General features: G+C 41.0%; 1 protein-coding gene across 6 annotated transcripts in view; it reads left to right on the forward strand.

The window, feature by feature from the left end:
• Positions 1 to 9,412, forward strand: part of HDAC4 (histone deacetylase 4) — a 510,642-nt gene extending 501,230 nt beyond the window's left edge. For all 6 annotated transcript variants that reach the window (XM_038748724.1, XM_038748726.1, XM_038748725.1 and 3 more), the window contains 2 exons: positions 2,736 to 2,877; positions 3,621 to 9,412. In XM_038748724.1, coding sequence (XP_038604652.1) covers positions 2,736 to 2,877; positions 3,621 to 3,660 — 182 coding nt within the window. In that variant the 3' untranslated portion in view covers positions 3,661 to 9,412. The remainder of the gene's footprint in view (positions 1 to 2,735; positions 2,878 to 3,620) is intronic.
• Positions 9,413 to 14,334: the final 4,922 nt, after the last annotated feature.

A 14,334-nucleotide genomic window follows, 5' to 3' on the forward strand; every position in this document is an offset into this window, starting at 1 on the left:
GTGAGAAGAGGCCAAGGGAGAGCAGAAGGTGGGATCAGGACTGTAGACCCTAGACTGTAAGCTCATTATGGTCAGGGAATGTTTCTGTTATTTTTGTTGTACTCTCCGAAGTGCTTAGAACAGTGCTCTGCACATAGTAAGCTCTCAATAAATACCATTGATGGATTGATCGATCAGGAAGGGAGTGAGAAATGAGGAGTAGATGATGGTAGTGATGTGTGTAGGGAAAGGTGGAAAGGACAACTGAAGAATGGATGAAGAAGGTATGTAGGTATTAAGTATGAAATATATTGCAACCGAGTAATTAGGTGAGGAACCAAGGTGTTCTAGCGAAAAGACAGAAGTTTGGCACTGCTATATGGCTGCAGTGGATTAAAGGGGTCAAGGTTAGATTTTCTAAAAGTCGTAATTCCACCCGCTCCGCTCGCACCATCACTGTTGTGAGCTCCTGTGTCCTGAGGTGAAACTGTGAAGCATTGTGGTATAGTGGAAAGAGCACAGGCCTGGGATTCAGAGGACCTGAGTTCTAATCCAGACTCAGCCAGTTGTCCACTGCATGATCTTGGGCAATTCACTTTCCATCTCTGTGTTTGTTTCCTCATCGGTAAAATGAGAGCGCAATTGGCCTGTATTCCCTACTATTTAGACTGTGAGCCCCGTATAGGAGAGCCCCATGTCCTACCTGTTAACTTGGATCTCCCCCAATGCTTAGAATACATAGTAAATATTTAACAAATATCATCATAATAATAATGATTATTAGCCTTGTTTAGGGAGGGCAAGATGGAATCATGCCTTCTGATTGACCTTTCTGGTTATAGATTTCTAATTCCATTCTTCATTAAACGCTCCATATCATATATATACACATTAATTTTCAAGAGGGATGACTAAAAGAATGCCGTACTTCCTGGTGTAAGATTCCACTACATGGAAAAACTAGAGGACTTTAAATGTTTAGCAGCTACTTGATGAAATATTATACCCTAGAAGTAGTTCATTTTTCTACCCCTCCTCCTTCTCCAATCACTCAATCAGTCAATCAACAGTATTTATTGAGTGCTTACTTTGTGCACTATAAGCACTTGGGAGAATCCAATACAGTTGGTGGACATGATCCCTGCCCACAGGAAGCGTGCAGTCTAATGAGGGAGATAGACATGAAGATAAATTACAGGTAAGGGAAGCAACTGAATGCAAGCATCTGTAGGTGTGCAGGGAGGTGGGGAGGACCTAAGTGCTTAGGGGGTAATACTGAATGCCTGAGTGAAGCAGTAGGGGAACAACTCTTCACCCTCTCTTTCCTCTTCTCTGCCCCCAAAAGCTGTATTACCTAACTCTAATTTCATGGCATAGTGGATAAAGCACAGGCCTGGGATCAAAAGGTCATGAGTTCTAATCCAGGCTCCACCACTTATCCGCTGCATGGCCTTGGGCAAGTCACTTCACTTCTTTGTGCCTCAGTTACCTCATCTGTAAAATGGGGATTGATGCTGTGAGGCCCACGTGGGACAGGGACTGTATCCAACCCGATTTGCTTTTATCCCAGTGCTTAGTACAGTGCCTGGTACATAGTAAGCACTTAATAAATACCACAATTATTATTAGCCATGAGTTTGCATTTCAGAATAGCCCAGTTAATTTAAGGGGATAAATCCCTTAATTCTGAAAATAGTCCAAGATGCCCCCTCCTCTCCACACCAGTCATGTCCCTGTTAAATCCTGTCTACAAAGTGTATTGTACTTTCCCAAGCACTTTGTGCAGCACTCTGTGCAGAACAAGCCCTAAATAAGTACTATTGATTGTTCGTTTAAGTTTTGCTAGTTCAATGCCAATTTTTTACTCGCAGTTCCTTAGTATCTCCTGCCATCTCTTGGACGTTTTGGATTTGTCACAATAAGCTCTAGCCTTAAGGGTATAGAAACTGTTTTCTCCTTTCTCATTCCTTTTTTTGGTTATTTTTTACACACTTTGGGGAAAGTTATGATGAAAACAGGAACTAGTCTCAGAACCTTACACTTTTAAAATATGTTTTTTCTTTTATTTATATCTCTGTATCCTGAAACAATTTGAGACATGACTTATAGGGTTGGGGATTAACAGGTAAATTACCATTCATTCAAACAACAGGTTTTTTTTGGCAGGGGGGCATTGTTGGGTGTTTTTTGGGGGGGCAGTTAATGGTTGTGAGCCTCCTGAGGGACAAGGACCTTGTCTGTTTTTTTAATGGTATTTATTAAGTGTTTACTTTGTGTCAGGCACTGTACTAAATACAAGCTATTCAGGTTGGACACAATCCCTGCCCCATATGAGGCTTATAACTTTAATCCTCATTTACAGATGAGGGAACTGAGGCACAGAGAAGTTAAGTGACTTGTCCAAGGTCAAACAACAGGCAAGTGGCAGAACCTGGATTAGAACACAGGTCCTTCTGACTCCCAAGCCCAAGCTCTATCCAATAGATAGCATTGCTTCTCACCTTGCAATTTCCACCTGTGCAGTTTTTCCCAGTGCTTAGTGCATGCAGCAGGCACTTAATAAACACTAATACTACTAGTGTTTCCATACTGATTTTTAAAATGGGAATCTGATCATCTCAAATTGAGGACTTGCTTGAAGAAGTAATGGCCTAAGGGAGGCAGTCTGTCCTAGCCAGGCATCAGTAAGAGAGAAATTGTGAAAGTGAAGAATCAGACCTGACTGTGTTTTCTTGTTGTGGTTGTGTGTCTTCTAGGCAAGTACTGGCGTTCACTGCAGCGCTTTTCCTCAACAGTGGGATATTCCCTAATTGAGGCTCAGAAATGTGAGAATGAAGAGGCTGAGACTGTAACTGCTATGGCCTCGCTGTCAGTCGGTGTTAAGCAAGCTGAAAAGAGGTGAGTGCCTCCATTTTCCTCCAACTTTATTCACCTTAGTAAGCTTTAGAAGGATGCCCCCAGTAGCACCATGCTGTATATTAGCTGAAAGCAACTAGGCTGTGCGTCAACCCTTCGGAGCAGTGGAAGACAGCATTACCACCTAAATCCTTTCTCCATTTTCTTTGTTATTGGAATTATATCTAAGAGATTTTCAAGATAACTATTTCTGCAGTGGATCCAGTGCCTTTGTCTTGTGACGGTCACTCAGTTTCATCCTAGTGAGGCCAATTTCATCAGTGCAAGCAATACTTTTCCCATCATAGTTGAGTGAGCGCTGTAGCGTCTCCAGGCCGAAACAGCTAATATCTGCCTGGAAAGGGTGGTTGCTCTGTGGGGTAACAACTTCGATATCTTAGAAAACAGAGGCAGGCCTGGCTAACTATTTCCAGTTGTGACAAACCCTTAGAAATATTTGGAAGAAAGTTTAATCCCTAACAGATTGACTTAGTTCCGAGCAGTGCAGGAGGGAGAGGGAAGGAAGAGAGGAGGGTGAGCGATTTGGGTGGTAGCTATTTCATCAAAATATGTTTGATCAGGAAAGAGAAATGTGTAAAATGACTGTTCCCAATGTATTTCCTGTAACCCAAATTTGTATCATGTTTCTCTCCTTTTACTGCTTTCCCCTTCATCCTTCTCTCTTCCCTCCACCCCCTCCTTTCCAAATGGCTTTCTGTCTCCCATCTTTGGGAAACCACTTGCAGACCCGATGAAGAACCAATGGAGGAGGAGCCACCCCTGTAGCATCCATCTTGAAGCTGCCGTTCTCTTGTTTGTTCGTCTTTGTCTTGGAGTTCTGCCAAGAAAATTTCTCATGTTACTCCTGCGTCCTGTCATGGTGTTCTTCCAGAATACAAAAGGACAACCAGGTGTAAAACAACGCAAATGGAAAAGTCTTTCTGCAAACACACACATACACACAAACACACACACACACACACACACACACAGTATATAACATATAAAATGAAACAAATGGTGGTGAAGAGCAAAATCTCATAAGACGAACATGAAAAGCTGAGCACTCTTAGCTGTCCCCAAATGGGACACCATAAGGAGAGAGTGAAGTCTTTGGCAGAGTTGCCAAATTTTACAAAAACAAACAGAAAAGAAAAAGGAAAATCAAAGATCTAATAACACAAAAACAAACTTGATTAAAACTGGTGCTTAAAGTTTGATTACCCACAATTCCACAATCTCCGTTTGAACCACTCGACTCATCTTGTAGCGTGTTCGTTGGGTTTTTCTTTTCTTTTTTCTGTTTTTATGGCTCTCACCCAGCCTGTGGGTCACAGACGTTCTCTTTGAAACCATGACAATGTACAATGGTGTATTTTTAATGGGGAGAGGGGAAAAGAAGACTAATCTTTTTTTATAGAAGAAAATAAAAGATAGCCCGAGAAGAGTCGGCTTTAGTTTCTCAAAGCCATCTGAGGTTGAGAGTTTGTGCCTTTTTTTTAATGATCTGATGGATTCCACGGGGCTGTTTTTTCTGGAGTTTGAGGAACAATGCCTTAAGAAAAAATAAACAGCAGGAGTTTGGGAAAGATTTTCCCTGGGCTGGTGAAGCCAAGAACTGCCATCAGCAAGGAAGAGTCTTCGGCTTGTGCTGCCATGATCAATGAAAGCAGGCGCCGGCTGGAGCTTCTCCAAAGTCGTCTCCGAGTTTGGATTTTTCCATTTTGTTTTATTGCTGTTTGACAAAAAAAATGGAGGTAGTTGCCAACAAAGTGGCAAATACTGTTGGGTGTTTGAAGTTCAGCAAATTTAAGACAACTCTAAAGTGTTTTCTCTCCTACGTTATATAGCAGTTGAACCTATCAATTTGGTTGTTGAAGCATGTAATAGGCACACTTGCAGTTTTAAGATTGGAATGCTTTTTATTAAAAGCAATTAGCATGAGGTATTGCTTAAATTTTAGGTATAAATATATATATATGTATAATGTATATTCCAAATGTATTCCAAGCTTAGAAACTTGATTCTTATGAAATCTTGATAAAATATTTATAATGCATTTATAGAAAAATATATATAATAAATGCAGACTGTAAAAGTAACCATTGAGAGGTCCCTAGTGAGTGACTTATTTGAGAATTGGAATGTAAAGGTGTTTTTGGAGGGGGATCTAGTTGGAAACTTGAGAGTATTTTTGAACTATGGATTGGAAAGCTTTCAGATCGCCAACACATTAGCCACTGGGCAACTACCCTAGAAGTATGTATTTTAATTTAAAGTTTCTAGTTTGATTTCTTTTCTAATGGAAACTTCCTCACACACAAATGAGTTTTTATAGCAAGGAATATAAATTTGCAGTTGATTTTTTTTTTTGTATTGATACTTCACCAGAAAGATCCTGAGCAAACCTTGTTTCTGTGAATTATACATTTATTTTCCATTTGACAGTTCTTTTTTCCTGAATGGCAATATGATCTAAACCCCCCTTTCCTTCCTTAATTTTTGCTTGTACATTTTTTTAAACTTTTTTAAGTTTTTTATTAGTTTCTTTTTTGTACAGTGAACAGCTTTCTGCAGGCGTAAAGAACTGTTGCAGTTTGTCAGAGTTTATTTTCAGAAAGTGAGCATTTAATGAAAAGGGGGATCTGATGGTCTCTTTTGTATAATGATACCAATGATTGTATAATTCCTATGTTCTGTTATAGTAGCTATATAAAGAAGTAAGGAGTTTTCTTACCTTAACATAGTAGTATTACAATGGGTGATGTATTATATCCTCCGTTTAGATTGTGATGAGGATTATATATGGCATTTTGTAGCTGCACTGTGGAAGGCTTGCCAGACAATATTGGGCAACTAGCGTTAACAAAAATCATCTGAAAACTTCTTCCCCAGATACCATTGTCAAGATAGAAGCCAATCTTTCTTTCCCCAAAGACCTTGGGAGATAATGGTTCATAAGAATATCACCATTGAAAGGGGATCCATAGTTTATCTCCTCTTCCTGTTGAGGTTTTTTCCTACTACCAATGGCTTGAGCCCTCTCTAAAAAGGCAGCAGCAGATGCTCAATTTTACACTAGGTGACTTCAGCAGACCTAAGGGACACAGAGACCCTTCCAATACAAAGTAGGATAGTACAGAGCCCTCATCTGAATGAACAGAATCCTTTGTTTTATTTTCTACGTTTTATTTTTGGATTCTTTTTATTGCCTTTTTGTTACAACTGACAGGGTCACTTACCAATAACTTATTTTGCAGGAATAGATGTCAAGTTTTCTTTCCATTTGAAACCCATTTTCAAAGTGATTGTTGAGCTTTGGTTTTTTGGTCCGTATGGCGGTGTTTTCAGATAGACACTACTTGCATTGAGTTTTCGCGAACCCCAAAACGTGTAAATTCCTAATTCACTGGGTCTAACATTTCCACAACAGCAAGAGTTGAGCACAAAGATGAAATTTCTCTGTAGATGTCTGACTTTGCTGCTATAGGTCTAAACTTCAATTCACTGTGGGATCCTTTGATTTCTGCCAATGAAATTTTTGCCCAGTTCTGTAGAAAATATGCAGAGCCCACATTTCTTGGAGACTTTCTCATATCATTCTCTGTAATTCAGCCTGATACTGATCACAGTAGGAAAATCAGTCTCCGCTCCACGTTCTTCCTTCGGTGAAAGCGGTTGCTTGCCGAGCTGAGTGGGCTTGCATGCTTGCGATACTTGGGAAAAACTGGGCCTTTCTGGTGCCATGTTACTTTCAGATTCAGTGTGTTCGACTCATTTAGCAGAATTTTGTTGTCAGTCCGAGGACCTTTAGAGACGTGTCATCTTTCACTGGTCACCCGCTCCAGAAGGGTAGAAATTGGTAAGGCCTTCTCGTGTCACGGTTTTCTTTTTTAATGGCCTTTCAAGCCGAGCGCTCCCTCCCGACGTGTGGCCATATCTGGTGCCGAAACGTGACGGGGTGGGGGGGATTCCCCCAGCTCTTCATTGTGGGGACCACTGCTCTTTGGATGAATCGCTCTCCTTCCTTACCCAGTTGCCTCTCTGCCACCTTTGGAAAGGTTGCCAGAGCCCTGCCTGACCTTGGGCGGCCGCGCTCACAGAGCAAGCCCTCGTGCTTAGAGGGCAACACTGTGGACACCCTCGGGAGCAGCTAGTAGGATGTGCTCAAGCAGCTAGTGGCCACCTGCCACCGTTTCCCTTTCAGAAAGCCACCCTTTGGAGCCCAAGCGTGTTGAACCTCCATGATGTGCCTGAGCTCCACCAGCAAAGACCTCCGCAGCTGCTTCTCAGTCCAGCTCCTAAGCCATTGGGGTGGCCCCTTCACAATCCAGCTGGCCCATTTGGAAATAGGCCCCATTTCTAGGCACTCTGGGTTCAGTGGGGTCTGTTTAACAAGGGCCGCCCTGCCATTTTGATTTTCTTTTAGCCGTTTGTGAAGGAAGGAATATCTTCATGGTCTGAAACAAACAAGTCTGAGTTTCGCGGTACCCAGTACTAGCAGCTGAGATTTTGTTGTTGTTGTTGTTGTTGTTTTCGATACGAAACATTCCTTTTTTTATTAGTCACAGTCATGTATTCATTCCATCCTTCCTTTTGTAAACCTTGGGCCCACATGTTTTACGGGCATTGATATATATATAAATATATATATAAATATATATGAATATATTTTTTTAAGTTTCCTACACCTTGAGGTTGCATGGTCTGTAAGGTTGGCATGTCTTTATATTGTATACAGATTTTGCACGCCAAACTTGGCAGCTTTGGGAAAGAAAAAAAGACCTGTTTCTTTTTCCTCTCATAGCATCTGCAGATACAGAGGTGGAACATTTTCTGTCAAACAAAACATGGAAGGAGAGTGGGGGAAAAAAAGTTTGCGTCTTACTGAAATTATTCTTAAGAAATCTGCTTTTTATTGTAAGAAAAAAGAAAAAGGACTACTTAAACATTTGTCATTTTAAGAAAAAAAGTTTATCTAGCACTTGTGACATACCAATAATAGAGTTTATTGTATTTATGTGGAAACAGTGTTTTAGGGAAACTACGCAGAACACAAAAAGTAAACTGCCTGTGTCTTTGAAAATGATTTTTGAGGGTTTTTTTGGGTTTTTTTCCTTTTAATTTCTTTTAAGTGGGGGTAAGGTGGGCACACCCTTTGTCAGCGATTGTAATAGTTCGTTCGGATGAAAAATGACATGGACTTTAAAGAGTTAACCTTTCAGCACAGCTGTGTTAACTTTTTTAATTACTTTTAGATGATGTATTGATAGATTTCACTTTAAAATAAGCAGTCGTGTACTGTGCAAGCACTGTGGTTTAAAAATATACTTTGCATCGAAAGGAAAAAAAAATGTTTCTTCATTGTTATGAAGCTGAGCTTGTTCTCAGTCCAGCTTCACTTTGTCTTTGATATTGATTAAAAAGTATCCTATTGAAAGAAAATAAATCTAACTTTTTTTGTGTGCTCCATAGTGGAGGCGCTATTTTCCAATTTATGAGGATGACAAACTTATATATATATAATATATATATATAAAGGGCAGGGGGGTCGAAACATTATTCACCCAAGAGCTTATTACAGATATGTAGTATCAAATGTTGTAACTATATTATATTCTACTTTATACCTATACATGCTCAGTATGGTCTCACCATTGGTAGCAGCTACCAGTTTATTCTGTAATTTAGACACAATTTCACTCTTATCATTTGGACCCGACTTTAAGTGCTGAACTTTTCTGATGGTCCTTTCCTTCGCTCGGTGGAGTTGGAAAATTTAGTTTGTTTTTTTTTTGTTTTCTCATTCTAGTTTTTGTTTTTGGTTTATTTTTCACTGGCCAATGGTGTCTTTCTCTGACAGTACCGACTTCTATTTCAACCTTATTAGGAGTCCAGTATTTTGTACCACATTATGACAACCTGTTATTCTTGTGGTGTAAATAAAAAGAAAAAGTTAATTATAGTACCACCATTGTTTCTTTTAGTGATTTTCTTCATCTGTTGATTTATTATGCTGAGCTCGTTGGGTAGGCTGTGGGGACTGGTATTTAAGAGCAAAGTGAAATTTGTCTGATTGATTTCCAAGCAATCTGGGGGCTAATGACATCGATTCAGAGCTGCTCTCTACCCTTCCCCTACCCCCCGCAAACACTGTGGATACTTTCTCATGTCTGTCTTGCAAATCATAATTGAAATGGTCGGACAGTCTAAAGACTCACCCTGCTCAACTTTAGAATTTCAGAGATAAAGCCTTTGTTATCTTTGGGAATGTTTAAAATATACATCGAGAGAAGAATCTGTCTAAACAATTGCATTTCACCCATAGATTGATATCAAAGACTAGCCTTTGCTAATACAGAAATGTTCAGGCCATCCTAATGCCTTTGTCTCTTTGGTCTTAGAAATTGCTCTCGTTTTCACCTTAGTACAACCTGCATTTCGTTTATGGATTCATTTTTTAATGGAGCATACAGCCTTCCATTCCATTCTTGTTCACTCTGAAATAATAGTGGGAAAACATCCCTGACTTTTCACTGTGTGAAGGAAGCGTTTAAGCTGTCTGTTGAAATGTCTGAGTGAGCCTGTTTGGAAGATCATTAGCAATATTTATGAAGGTAATTCATCTCATTAAATGTATGCAGTCAAACTCTTGTTTTTTGCTGGTACTTGAACTTAATTTTGATCACACAGAGATTCTACTTTGGGTATTTGGAAGCAGTGAATTTGAATACGCTTCTCCTGAAATTCCAGCCTCATGGGAGAAATAAAGTGGGGTTTATTTCTTGGAAAGGTGAACTATGTAAATAGCTCTACATTCAGTTGTTCAATATACAAGGTTAAATTGATTCTTTTAAACTTCCAGGTCTCTAGTTTTCTTTTAGAAACAGCCAAAGGGTTTCTGCTGTAGAATAGGTGACCTTCTTACAATGAATGTTTATCAACCCTGTTTAGCTGAAAAATTGAAGATTAAAATCCACCAAAGCATCATCTTCCTGATTCTATCCTTGCAAGTGATCACAGAATACTAGACATAGTATAAAATATCCAGTAGATTTCAGGATTTTAACATTTCTTAAGTTTTTTTGTCAAAGGCTCCTTGGCCTGACCCCTTTATGCAGCCAATAATTAGTTTTGCCCTTCCTTCTGAACACTGATTCATGTCTACATTTACCTTGCCTGCAAGATGCCTCTGTTGCTGAAGTTTACCTGTGGTAGGACTGACCCTCCGCCCTCCATTCACATACCAAGATTGTGTCCTATTGTGCTGACATATTTATTGTTAGTCAAACCTGGGGCTGTTTCTGTTTTTATTTCTCCTTGGAACAAGCCAGTTTACTGGAAAAATATTGATCAATCCTGTCACAATGAAGGATTAATTTTGGAAGGTGGTCATTGGGTTATTACCCATAAAACTTCAAAATTAAGGTATTCACTTATGCAATTCTGTCCTCAAGGTGCATTGCCATCCTCTGGGGGTTCACAGGTGGCATGAAAGGAAAAAGGGGATTTGGCGTACGCCCACTGAGATTTCCCCAAGGTTAAGTTTGACTAGCTACCAGAGTTCATATACTCATATTTCCAGGGATTTTTTTTGTATCTTTGATGTCAATTCTCTAGGTTAATTATGGTATTTACTAAGCACTTACTGTGTGCTAGGCATTGGAGTAGATAAATCATAATCAGATTAAATACAGTTCCTGCCTCACACAGGGGTAAGGAGAGTAGGGAGGTTAACTGACTTTCACAGCAGGGCAGTAACAGGGCTGGGATTTAAATCCAGGTCTCCTGACACCAGAGTCCCTTGCCCTTTCAATCAACAATTGTATTTATTGAGCAGTTACTGTATGCAGAGCACTGTACTAAGTGCTTGGGAGAATTTAACGGAGTAGGTAGACATGATTTCTGCTCTCATTGAGTTTACAATCTAGTGAGGGAGTCAACCTTTAAAACAGATTATAGCTAGGGGAGGTAACAGAGTGTAAGGAGAAGTACAAAAATTGTGTGGTGTGAGAGTGGGGTGAGTAGCAAAGTGCTTAGGGGTCTGGGCTCAGTGTATAGGTGATGCAGAAAGGGTGAGGAGAAGAGAATAGTAAGGGATGGCTTCCTGGAGGAAGGGGTCTTGAAGATGGGGAAAGTGGTGATCTTTTGGATATGAAGTGGGAAAGAGATACAGGCATGCAGGAGGAGTCAACTGCAGTCAATCAGTGTTATTCATTTCTGTGTGCAGAACATTGTACTAAGCACTTGGGAGAGTATAACAGGTGAGATTGAGGAACATAGAATGGGTTGGTGTTATGCAGTAAGATAAAAGAGCGGGCTTTTTCTACTCTCTTAACTGGAATAAAACCCTAAAGTAGCTCTGGTGTCTCTTCTAATCCTGACTTTATCGGCCATACATTCCACTGCTGTGTGACAATGGCTCCTTTTTATCCAAATCATCCTCAGATTTTTTTGTCCCCATTACTAATTTCCATCCCCATTTCCCCATTTCCTCATTCCCCAAACCTGACCCATAGGTCCAAAACTGACAGGTTCAATTCCCTGTCACCCAAATACAATCAGATGTCACTGTACAATCTCTACTCTCAACAACTCTGAAATCCCTCTAGCTGACCACAATCTCCTCTCCTGCCTTCTGTCCCACACATTCTGTGCCTGGAAATCTGTCCACTTTCCCCGCAGAGACCTCAGATCTTTGGACTCCATGCCGTTTTCTCAAGTCATCGTGCCCCATTTAGTCTCCACAACCAAACTACCTTCCCTTGATGACCAAATTGATGTCCTCAACACCACCCTCTCTAATAATAATGATAATGATTATGGTATTTGTTAAGTGCTAATTATGTGCCAAGCACTGTTCTAAGCACGGGGGTGGATGCAGGGTAATCAGGTTGTCCCACGTGGGGCTCACACTTTTAATCCCCATTTTACAGATGAAGTAACTGAGGCACAGAGAAGTTAAGTGACTCGCCCAAGATTATGTAGCAGACAAGTGGCAGATATGGGATTAGAACCCATGTCCTCAGACTCCCAAGCCCGTACTCTTTCCACTAAACCACGCTGCTTCTCTACTGAACCCAACTCACTTGCTCCCGTATCCCTTCATTGATCTCATACCACTAGCCCACAATCTGCTTCCTTTATTCCTGTCCATGAGCCACAGAGCGCTGCTGCTGCAAATCCAGATGTCAGGCCAACCTTGGTCACCTCAAGTTCATCCTCGCGTGCTTTTACTCCGCCTTCTCCTCTGCCCAGTAAAATTATTTTTCCATCTTTATTGACTCCCATGCCATTGCCCTCACCAGTTGTTCCAGATGTTTAACTCCCTCCTTAAACCCCTTACCCCTCTGCCTCCCCATCTCTTGCCCATAATCACCTGGCCACAAACTTTATTGAGGTAATTGAAACTATCAGGTGTTATCTCCCTAAAATCACCCCTGCTCCTCTCCAGTCCCTCACTTGTATTGCCCTTTCTTCAATGCTCCCATCTTTCCCAGCAGTATCTCAAGAGGAGATCCCCTGCCTTCTCTCCCTCCACCTGCACCTCTGACCACATCCCTTTGCACTTTGACAAAGCACTTGCCCCCTTTCCTTTTACCTCCCTGACTACCATCTTTGAATGTTTCCTTTCCAATGGCCTTTTCTCCTCTGTTTTCAAACATGCTCTTGTCTCCCCTATTCCAAAGAAAACCTCCTGTGACCCCAAGGTTCCCTCCAGTTATCACTCCATCTTCCTCTTACTATTCCTCTCCAAAGTACTTGAGCAAGTTGTCTACACCTGCTGTCTCCACTTCCTCACCTTAATTTCATTTGTTGACCACCTACAATCTTGCTTCCACCACACTCACCCCACAGAAATTGCCCTCTCAATGGTCATAAATGATCTCCTTTTTGCCAGATCCAAGAGCTTTTATTTTGTCCTAATCCTCCTCAACCCCTCAGCTGCCTCTGACACTGTCAACCACCCCCTTCTTCTGGAGACATGATCCAACCTTGGCTTCACTGACACTGTCCTCTCTGGTTCTCCTCCTATTTTTCTGGCCATTCATTCTCAGTATCTTTCTAGGCTCCTTCTCTTCCTCTCACCCCCTAACTGTGAGAGTCCCGCAAGGCTCAGTTCTGAGTCCTCTATTCTCCATCTGCAACCGCTCCCTTGGAGAATTTATTTGCTCCCATGGCTTCAACTACCATCTTTATGTGGATGATTCCCAAATCTCTATCTCCACTCCTGATCACTCTTTCTTGCATTTCTGCTTGCCTTCAGGTTATCACTATGTGGATGTCCCACTGGCACCTACAATTAACATGTCCAAAACAGAACTCCTTATTTTCTCACCCAAACCTTGTCCTCGCCATGACTTTCCAGTCACTGTAGACAGCACTACATGGCTCAGTGGAAAGAGCCCGGGCTTTGGAGTCGGAGGTCATGGGTTCAAATCCCGGCTCTGCCAATTGTCAGCTGTGTGACTATGGGCAAGTCACTTAACTTCTCTGTGCCTCAGTTACCTCATCTGTAAAATGGGGATTAAGACTGTGAGCCCCCCGTGGGACAACCTGATCACCTTGTAACCTCCCCAGCACTTAGAAAAGTGCTTTGCACATAGTAAGCACTTAATAAATGCCATCATTATCATTATTATTGTAAGCCCGTAACCTCACCTCATCTCTCTTATTCAACCCAAATAGTCTGTCACAAAATCCTGTCCGTTCAACCTACACAACATCGCTAGAATCAGCCCTATCCTCTCCACCCAGGGGACTACCATGTTCATTCATTCAATCATATTTATTGAGCGCTTACTGTGTGCACAGCACTGTACTAAGCACTTGGGAAGTACAAGTTGGCAACATCTAGAGACGGTCCCTACCCAACAGCGGTCTCACAGTCTAGAAGGGGGAGACGGAGAACAAAACAAAACATATGAACAAAATAAAATAAATAGAATAAATATGTACAAATTAAATAAATAAATAAAATAGAGTAATAAATAAGTACAAAACAAAACATATTAACAAAATAAAATAAATAGAATAAATATGTACAAATAAAATAAATAAATAAAAATAGAGTAGTAAATACGTACAAACATATACATATATGCAGGTAATATAGGACTTGTATCACCTCTGGACTGTAAGCTTGTTGTGGGCAGGAAATGTGTCTGCTTATTGTTATAGTGTACTCTCCCAAATGCTTTGCACACAGTAAACACTCAGATATGATTGAACTAGGCATCTAAGAACTAGGACACCCCATTTGAACCCCTCCCTCAGAGCATACCATGTTAATCCAAGTGCTATCCTATCCCACCTTGACTACTGTATCAGCCTCCTTGCTGACCTCCCAGCTGCTTCCTATCTCTCCCTCCTCCAGTCCGCACTTTGCTGCAGGGATCGTTTTTCTACGAAAACGTTCAGTCCATGTTTTCCCACTCCTCAGAGAATTCCAGTGGCTGC

The sequence above is a fragment of the Tachyglossus aculeatus genome, chromosome 7 (assembly GCF_015852505.1).
Source record: "Tachyglossus aculeatus isolate mTacAcu1 chromosome 7, mTacAcu1.pri, whole genome shotgun sequence".
Classification (NCBI taxonomy): Eukaryota; Metazoa; Chordata; class Mammalia; order Monotremata; family Tachyglossidae; genus Tachyglossus; species Tachyglossus aculeatus.